General features: G+C 48.7%; 1 protein-coding gene across 2 annotated transcripts in view; it reads right to left on the bottom strand.

Annotated features, from left to right (window-relative positions):
• Positions 1 to 7452: 7452 nt before the first annotated feature.
• nfic (nuclear factor I/C) overlaps positions 7453 to 10346 on the bottom strand; it is a 42376-nt gene continuing 39482 nt past the window's right edge. For both annotated transcript variants that reach the window (XM_084459225.1, XM_084459226.1), the window contains exon 11: positions 7453 to 9511. In XM_084459225.1, the coding sequence (XP_084315351.1) occupies positions 9491 to 9511 (21 nt within the window). In that variant the 3' untranslated portion in view covers positions 7453 to 9490. The remainder of the gene's footprint in view (positions 9512 to 10346) is intronic.

Here is a 10346-nt window from a genome sequence, read left to right as displayed (position 1 = left end):
TCGTCTTTGCTGTATACTGTAGATGTGTACATCATAGATCTGTCATCTGTGTTGTGTAGATGTGTACATCATAGATCTGTCATCTGTGTATAGATGTGTACATCATAGATCTGTCATCTGCATTGTATAGATGTGTACATCATAGATCGGTCATCTGTGTTGTATAGATGTGTACATCATAGATCTGTCTGTGCTGTATAGATGTGTACATCATAGATGTCATCTGTGATGTATAGATATGTCCAACTGTCCATCCTCTGTCTAGGATCACGTATACTGCAAAGCACCCTGGGAAACGATGACAGTGCTGTCATTGTTGATGATCATGAGAAATGACTATGAGTCTGGGGTTGCATTCTGGCATAGCTTCTTTATTATTTTCATACATTTTGCATAGTGAAACACTCACTTCCTGTGTGAACTCATGAGCATCTGCTAACAGCAATGGCTGAATACACGTTATAATGAAATATTGTCAAAGCTGTACATTCCCCCACACCAGTTTAAAAACACATTTCATGTTCCTGTATGAGAATGATTGCAAATAATTATCAGAGTTTTTACCGACTTTTGCTGATAAAACAGTTTTAAGAAGGAAAAAAACATAAGCAACTCAAAGTGATTTTTTATAAAACATTTTTTTGACCGAATCAATTGGATGTGTGGGAACTACACATGCTCTCTCTGGTGTGAATTAGTACACTATGTCTGTGCAGCAAGCAAGCCATATACTGCTATGGTAATATTAATGTAAAGTATAATGAGAGAGGGAAAAAAAACACCTTTGAATTTGCATTAATATGCACTGATCGAGAAGCCTCCCAGCTCCCCCCACTCACCACTAAACCAGCACCCTCACTCAGCGGAACCAGCATGCGCACAGGGAGGGTCTGAGCGGGGGTCAGAGGTCAGGGGGGGGAGTGGCCGGTCGTTGGACAGAGTCGGGAGCGGAAGCGGCGCAGTTTTGAAGACGGTGTGAAGGAGAGAGCTCTACCGAAGTGGGGTGTCTCCTCCTGGTCCCTGACCAAGCCGCTCCACCGTCTGGAGGATCAATAGTACCACACCTCCATAACTGCACTTGGTTTCGTATGGCTTCCCACCTCCATACCTGTACGGGACATTGCTATTGGCCAGTGGGGCGTCTGGCCCGCGCTGTAGGTGTAGTAATAGAAACCGGCCCTCAGAGAACACGGCAGGCCTACAGTAGGCCGTAGGCTGGAGCACAAACCGAAGCGCGTAGGTAGGCCAAAAAAGAAGTCAAAATTAGCAGTAAAATGAGAGGCACTGCTTGTTGAAATCATTTTTGGTATTCAGTTTCACATATATGAAAAGTTTTGCTTTTTTACTTGCTGGTTTGTTGAAAGTGGGATAGATGCCAAGGTAACAATGATAAGTTAGCTATGTGAACAGTCCAGAACTAGCCTGTATCCTAACGCCTCTTAGAGGCGTGGCTTCCACGTTGGAGGCGTGGCTTCCCTCTTAGAGGGGTGTGGCCTCCGCTCTGTGCTTAGTGCTTCGTCCAGAAGGGAGGAGAAAGGAGAACAGGCAGGCGGAGAGGAGGGGAGGAGCAGAGAGGAGGTGACAGAGAGTCCATCCTTGCCTCGCCACCAGTTTGCATAAATACACCGCCGGTCATTCAGGGGAATGAGAGATCAACTACAAACACATTTATAATCAACAGATCTGACATAATAACCTGGCTTTCAATCAACAGAAAACACACATCTGAACCTCCCACACGTTTGACAGCTGTTAGAAACATCTCAGGTCTCTGACGAGAATATCTTCAAGCAATTAGCAGGTGACCATCTGTTTACAGTGTTGGCATTAGTTGCTATGACTCAAATCGTCCACTGGTGCTCGGATAGTGAAAATACAATTGAAAAAGTTGGTCAAAATACACACATGGATCAGATTATTCCTTAGACTCGTGTCTGTCAGGTCCACAGTCTGGAGCTGTGGAAGTGGAACCGATCCCTGGTTCCAGCTTGGCCAGCTGTGTGTGTGGGCGTTCTCATCATGGCCAAGAGGATCAACATCTGCTACAAGTGTTCCAACAGCACTGACACCTGCTGTGATGTCATAAGGCGTAGGAACCTTCTAATCTGGTTTCAATACCTGTGGTACCTGGAGATCAGTTCCACACACCCTCACCTCACACACACCTTCAACCCCCCCTCACCCACACACACACACACACACACCTTCACCCTCACCCCACACACACCCTTACCCCACACCTACCCTCCACACACGATTACCCCCTTTTACACAATGTCACCCCTTGACAGCATCATTAGGAAACGTGATTGATTTTCACTGCTATGTAGACAATACTCAACTTCAAATCTCCATGTCACCGGAGGATTTTAGCCCCACCAAAAAACCTTTAAAAACTGTATCACAGATATTAATACTTGGATGGCTCAAAACCTTCTTCAGTTAAACCAGTTTCTCATTATTGGAGCCAGAGACCAGAGATAGAACCTGACTGCACATTTTAATTCACACTCACTAAAGACTAAAAGTAATTTTAGACTTTGATCTTACTTTGAACCATTTTTTTTTTACCACCTGAGGACCTTAACCAAGGTGCACCCATTTCTCTCTCCTGCTCTTGTAGAAGATTTTTAACCGATCTAGTCAAAAAGGATTTGCCAAGATTCGCTCAAAGAGGTCAAGTCTGGTTTATTGAGAAAACATACGAGCGCAAGGACTTCAGGATAACGCACGTGAGTGGTATCCAGCAGAAGTGCCGTAGTCTGGTCTTGCGCGGCCTTATATTCAAGCAATACACAGGTATGACGCTTCCAGGGATGTGATTGGCTAACCCATTGTGCACGTCATATTAAATGGCAGGCGTCATCAACAGTGGTCGAGAATACAGACACGTGACATGAGAAAAGGCGGTAAATCTTGCAGGGACAATGGGACAAAGGATGGTTATTCTGGAGCAGACAACGTCTAGGTGTGTTGACCTCCTGGAGGTCATCCTGTCATAAATTAGATTAGCACAGCTATGTGAAAGGTTGAGGGAGGTGGTGAAACTACAATTTCTATGACACTCTGCACTGGCTTTCTGACTACACCAAGGGCCATGACTAAGAAATATGCAGAGTCAGCTTTTAACTTTTATGCCCCCAGCCTGTAGAATAGACGTCTAGTTTAGAGAGTAACTGAAACTGTGTACTTTTTAAAAAGCTCTTTTTAGTGTGTTAGCCTCTTCTACACTCAGTTTCCTTTTTATTATGCTCACTATTTTATTTATGTATTTATTTTTTTATGTCATGGCTTTTTTACTTTCTCTTATTTATTCCATGTTATGTTGTTGTGAAGCGCATTATGTTGCATTTATGTCTGAAATGTGCTGTACAAATAAAGATTGATTGTGTTTGATTGAGCCCCTCACACCCACCCATAGCTGCCTCGCACCACGCCGGACCAGGGCCTTTCTGGCCAAAAGCCTAAAATACACATCCCAAACACCCCCCCCAGATGATTCACGGTTCCTCTGTCACCGTGTTGCTGTTCACTCACAAGGACTAGCGACACAAATCCAGGAAATATCCAAAATCACTTTCTAAAATTTCACAACACAGGTGGAAGATCTAGTTCCCACTAAATCATCCTTGAAGCTGCAGAGAACGGCTGTTAAACCCCCACATCACAACAACCAGCTGCTCCTCCTCTCTCTCTCTCTCTCTCTCTCTCTCTCTCTCTCTCTCTCTCTCTCTCTCTCTCTCTGGACATCTGTACATCTCAAAAGGTTCAGCTTTGGCAATATTTCCAGAAGCACATCTTAAAAAGACATTCCCTTAAACTGGACAATAAAAACAAGGTTTTCTAGTGCAATTCTCCTCGTAGAAGGGAAGTATGAGACCTTGAAGCTTACACGCCAAGCGCTAAAAAGCAGAGCTATTCGATGCAATGAGGAGGAAGGAAAAATGAATGCCAAATATAATTCATTTGCATAATAGCGCAGACACTGACAAAAGCTTTTGGTGCAATTTATGCTGGATTCAACAGGGTCAAAGTTCAAGGTTGACTGGGTAAGGTCTATCAGACCCAGATACTGGTCTCTGTGTTGGACAGGACCACTACATCGCCACCAGACCAGGGCCTTACATGGAAACTCTTATTATGTGGCTTAGCCACAGGCTTAGGACAAATACAGTTAAAAACACATTCTGTCTTAGACACACAAAAAACATTTTATATACATTTAGTCTTGGACTGAATTACCGTATTACTAGACTTAACAGACTAAGTAATCTCACACAGTTTTACTGTGTCCAAAGTGTAGCAATCCTACAATTATTATAACCATAATAATACCTACAAAAATATCAGCAAAGTTAGAACTGAGAATAAAGGTATTTAGTGCATGCATGCATTAGTATGAATGCATATTCATGTCATTCAGAACGAGTTCAGCTGTAACATTTAAAACGAACTCGGGCAACTCCCTCCGCTGTCTACACACAACCTAGTCCACAAATGGCCACCACACACAGCCAGCCAGCCAGGTCAAGGGTGAGTATGTCTCTGCTCTACTGCTGACCCCTACACTAGCCTGTCCTGCCATGCTGTACTGCGTTGTGGTGTGTTGTGTTGTACTGTATTGTGATGTGTGGTATCAACCTCTCTGCAGAGTTGTACTGTGTTGTTGTGTGTGCTGTTATGATACAGTCTGTTGGGGTGTTGTGTTGTGTGTTGCTCTGTTGTGTTGTATTATAATGGGTTGTGTAATGTTGTGTTAGTAGCTGATCCCAGACTGACCACAGAGCCTGGTGACACAGAGATCACAGCTGAGGGACAGTAGCATGGCAGCTCTGGCCTCCGCTCAGCTCAGGGTGCTCAGCACACACACACACACACACACACACACACACACACACACACACACACACACACACCATCCATCGCTCCTCACCACCGTCCTCACACCCCATGTAAACAATAGGCCCTGTTCTGCTCCTCTCCCGCTCTCCTCACGTAGCCATGTTGAAACCCCCTAGCTCCCAGCATGCTTAGCTCCCAGCATGCCTAGCTCCATGTCCTTAACAGAAAGCACACTGGACACTGCCTGACTAGGATTCACTTCTTTCAATAGAAACTATTTATTTGATCAATAACCTTGTACGGTGCACCAGACGCACCTCTCTCCCTCTCTCACACACCTAACCCAGACGTAGATAAACTGAACTAGAGACTGAATCTTAACTTGAGTATAGTTAGAGCTTTGCTGATGTGTGGGACTCTCTAGTGCTAACCTCTATCATATCATGAAGAAAACATTTAAAACAGGGCCAAACCAAAGCTCAGAAAAAAAAGATATTGCATATGTTATGTCACTAAGCAGGAAGACAGCAGAAGGACAGCACCAATCAGTAATGAAGGATAAAAAGTAGGCGGGGCCCCATGTGAGAGCAGGGCCAATCCCAGCGCTGGCCTGCACCTACCCACCTATCAGACATGCAGCTATGTTTTTTTTTTTTTATATATATTTTTTTTTTCCACTGTTGCGTTATACCCATAAAGAAAAGAATTTACAATATTTGAATGAATAATACTGTTTTTTTAACAAAAGGCAAGGCACATAATGTGTTATATAAAATATCGTGCAAAGTAGAAGAACAAGGGGGATATAAATCGTCAGGTAAAAAGTTATCAGAATGGATTCCCGTCTTTCACTTTTAAAGTGTGTGTGTGTGTGTGTGTGGGGGGGGGTGGAAGGACTAGAGAGGAGGGATGGAAGGAGAGGAAGTTGGGGGGGGGGGGGGGGGGGGGTGGAAGGACTAGAGAGGAGGGATGGAAGGAGAGGAAGTTGGGGGGGGGGGGGGGGTGGAAGGACTAGAGAGGAGGGATGGAAGGAGAGGAAGTTGGGGGGGGGGGGGGGTGGAAGGACTAGAGAGGAGGGATGGAAGGAGAGGAAGTTGGGGGGGGGGGGGTGGAAGGACTAGAGAGGAGGGGTGGAAGGAGAGGAAGTTGGGGGGGGGGGGGGGGTGGAAGGACTAGAGAGGAGGGGTGGAAGGAGAGGAAGTTGGGGGGGGGGGGGGTGGAAGGACTAGAGAGGAGGGATGGAAGGAGAGGAAGTTGGGGGGGGGGGGGTGGAAGGACTAGAGAGGAGGGATGGAAGGAGAGGAAGTTGGGGGGGGGGGGGTGGAAGGACTAGAGAGGAGGGGGGGAAGGACTAGAGAGGAGGGATGGAAGGAGAGGAAGTTGGGGGGGGGGGGGTGGAAGGACTAGAGAGGAGGGATGGAAGGAGAGGAAGTTGGGGGGGGGGGGGGGGTGGAAGGATTAGAGAGGAGGGATGGAAGGAGAGGAAGTTGGGGGGGGGGGGGGTGGAAGGACTAGAGAGGAGGGATGGAAGGAGAGGAAGTTGGGGGGGGGGGGGGTGGAAGGATTAGAGAGGAGGGATGGAAGGAGAGGAAGTTGGGGGGGGTGGAAGGACTAGAGAGGAGGGATGGAAGGAGAGGAAGTTGGGGGGGGGGGGGGTGGAAGGACTAGAGAGGAGGGATGGAAGGAGAGGAAGTTGGGGGGGGGGGGGGGGTGGAAGGACTAGAGAGGAGGGATGGAAGGAGAGGAAGTTGGGGGGGGGGGGGTGGAAGGACTAGAGAGGAGGGATGGAAGGAGAGGAAGTTGGGGGGGGGGGGGGGGTGGAAGGACTAGAGAGGAGGGATGGAAGGAGAGGAAGTTGGGGGGGGGGGGTGGAAGGACTAGAGAGGAGGGATGGAAGGAGAGGAAGTTGGGGGGGGGGGGGGGGAGGACTAGAGAGGAGGGATGGAAGGAGAGGAAGTTGAGGGGGGGGGGGGGGGAGGACTAGAGAGGAGGGATGGAAGGAGAGGAAGTTGGGGGGGGGGGGGTGGAAGGACTAGAGAGGAGGGGTGGAAGGAGAGGAAGTTGGGGGGGGGAGGACTAGAGAGGAGGGATGGAAGGAGAGGAAGTTGGGGGGGGGGGGGGTGGAAGGACTAGAGAGGAGGGATGGAAGGAGAGGAAGTTGGGGGGGGGGGGGTGGAAGGACTAGAGAGGAGGGGTGGAAGGAGAGGAAGTTGGGGGGGGGGGGGGGGTGGAAGGACTAGAGAGGAGGGGTGGAAGGAGAGGAAGTTGGGGGGGGGGGGGTGGAAGGACTAGAGAGGAGGGATGGAAGGAGAGGAAGTTGGGGGGGGGGGGGTGGAAGGACTAGAGAGGAGGGATGGAAGGAGAGGAAGTTGGGGGGGGAGGGGGGGTGGAAGGACTAGAGAGGAGGGGTGGAAGGAGAGGAAGTTGGGGGGGGGGTGGAAGGACTAGAGAGGAGGGATGGAAGGAGAGGAAGTTGGGGGGGGGGGGGGGGGTGGAAGGACTAGAGAGGAGGGGTGGAAGGAGAGGAAGTTGGGGGGGTGGGGGGTGGAAGGACTAGAGAGGAGGGATGGAAGGAGAGGAAGTTGGGGGGGGGGGGTGGAAGGACTAGAGAGGAGGGATGGAAGGAGAGGAAGTTGGGGGGGGGGGTGGAAGGACTAGAGAGGAGGGATGGAAGGAGAGGAAGTTGGGTGGGGGGGGTCAAAATTAATAAGAGGCTCAGCCATGCAACCGTCTCATTGCTATCATGGTGGTCACCCAGAGCAACATCTGGATGGGACGTTTTGGTCTAGAAAGCACCGTGCATTATGATAGGTGGAGACTTCGTCCAATCACAGCAGGGTTCCACTCAGATGGTTCTAGTCCCATCCCAGCAGGGTTCCACTCAGATGGTTCTAGTCCCATCCCAGCAGTGTTCCACTCAGATGGTTCTAGAGCGCTCTGGGCAGACTGTCACATTCTGGAACCATGAAGCCATTAGGGTTAGCAGAAAATATGGACATAATCATCCTATATGTATGCATGTGTATCTGCAGCATCTCTCTAGCTCCGATATGTTGGGGTTAACCAGGGCCAAACCCACCAATCACACGCCTGCGTTGGAAGACTAAGAGTGGAAAGTACTTTTCAAAAAAAGTCTTAAGTTTAAGGGAGAATGTGACGTTCTTTAAGTGCTCTGGGTTTTCATGACCACTTTGTTAGGCTGTAACCAAGCTTTTTCCCCTCTGTCAATGAAATAAAGGAATTGACCTGCCCCTAACCAACACACTCCCCCAACAGTCAACCACAACCACCAACACATGAACTATAGATGACCCCTGACCCCTGATCTTGACCTGGTTACTAGGCCACAGCCCTGCCTCGCACCAACATATCATATCACTTCCTCGTTCTCGTCCTCTACGAACACGCTCTCAGACTGAGATGTACTAAATGTACTGTAGTACAAGAACCAAAAATTACACGATTAATTTAACCTGGCGACATTCCCTGTCGTGGAACGCTGCCACACACACGCGCACGCACACACCGTAGGCTTGGATTCTTCTGCTCACATCATCAAATATCAACAACAAACTCCTCCTTGCCCCCCTCCCACCCTCCTACAGCTTCCATAGGATTAGGCTAAAAGCTGCTAGCAAAGGAAGGGAACTTTATAGTAGTGCAATGCCTATAATGTGCGAATTAATACTAAATGCAAGAATACCAAAACAAAACAAAAAACTCCTCTGTACAACCCATACCGTCTCCATGCCAACAGAGCCGACTAGAGACAGGCTTAAAAGTCACTCGTAGAAGGAGGACGAGCTCTCTCTCTCTCTCTCTCTCTCTCTCACACACACACACACACAACAAACTTCATGTCCTCACAGATACACGACGAGTCGTTCGAGTGTGTCAAGTTTGACCCAGATTTGCGTGTGTGTGTGTGCGAACGCCGCGTCTCCCTCTCTTCGACGAATGGCGTTCCGAACCCGGGGCTTTGTCCATCGCACAACACAGAACCATCCTCCTCTGTGAGCCAGGCGAGGGAGACGGACCGTTGGAGGAAAATGTTTGAAAAAGAGAAAAAGGAAAAAGAGAGGATGGTGGATCTCTCCTTCCAGCCCGCCTCCAGACGAACACAGGAGCAGTATCCCTCGCTCTCTCTCTCTCTCCTCCTCCCTCCCTCTCTTTCTCGTTGATTAGGAAAATAAAGGATACTTATCTTGCATATATGAGAAAGCGGCACCTGCAGCTAGGGGGGGGGGGGGGGGGCAGGATTGGAGGGGGTGGGGAGTCATTCTTAGAGGGAGGAGTCACAGGGGCTGACAGAGGGGGGAGGACGGGACGGTGGGGGGGGGGGGTATGGGTGCCATGTCTTTGACCTGCAGTTCATTTTGGGGCCCGAACGTCCTCTTGTACTTTCCCAGGTCCGTGGTCTCCCTCTCCGTCGGTCTCTCTCTCTCTCCAGACACTGGAGCAGCTCCATGGTGATATATATATAGATATATATGCACACATATATTTATATACATACACCCACATACGGTATATATACTGTGTATATATACATTTCCCTCTTGCATCTTGATCATAATTCTTTCTTAGTTCCAGAAAAAGTGTTGAGATCCGTGTTCCGGCGTCTGAGTCTGCAGGCCGAGCTCCCGGCTCAGTTCCCCAGGTACCAGGACTAGAACACAAGAGAGAGACACGTCAGATACACACACACACACACACACGCACACACACACACACACACACACACACACACACACACACACACACACAAACACAGCCGTGCTCCCTGCTCAGTTCCCCAGGTACCAGGACTAGAACACAAGAGAGGAACACGTCAGATACACGCACACACACACACACACACACACACAAACACATACACAATTACATGTGACATACATACATTAGACACACACACACACACACACACACACACACACACACGTATGCATGTGTCTGTGTTGCCTGAACTAGACATAATGGAGCCATTCAAGCAAATCTGCAATCAGAGCGGTCGTGGTTCCAGCTGCTGCCAGAAGGATCCCGTCCAAATATTGAAGTCATAAATGGAGCTTGGTCTTCGCCACAACACACACACACACACACACACACACACACACACACACACACACACACACACACATTCTAAACCCCCAGCTCTACATTTTCCACCAAGGTGTATATCATCTTTACAGCCCAGAAGCATATATCCTTCACTAGCCCTATTTGCTGTTCCTCACTCCTTGTTACTGCAGAGCTCAAAAACATGTGGGCCCCAATTATAGCTTCCCAGTCTTGGCTGCTCTCCTCTCAAGTAAACACACACAAACACAAACCCCCCCACACACACACACCCACACACACACACACACACACACACACACACACACACACACACACACACACACACACACACACATATATACATATAGCCCATCAATGAGGCATGTACGAGTGAATGAGGCACATCAAGATCAACATTAAGTGACATCACTGCCCTGCTATGA

This window comes from Borostomias antarcticus (assembly GCF_949987555.1).
Source record: "Borostomias antarcticus genome assembly, chromosome: 26".
Classification (NCBI taxonomy): Eukaryota; Metazoa; Chordata; class Actinopteri; order Stomiiformes; family Stomiidae; genus Borostomias; species Borostomias antarcticus.
Note: the sequence above shows the minus strand (reverse complement) of the source record. Positions and strands in the feature narration are given on the sequence as shown.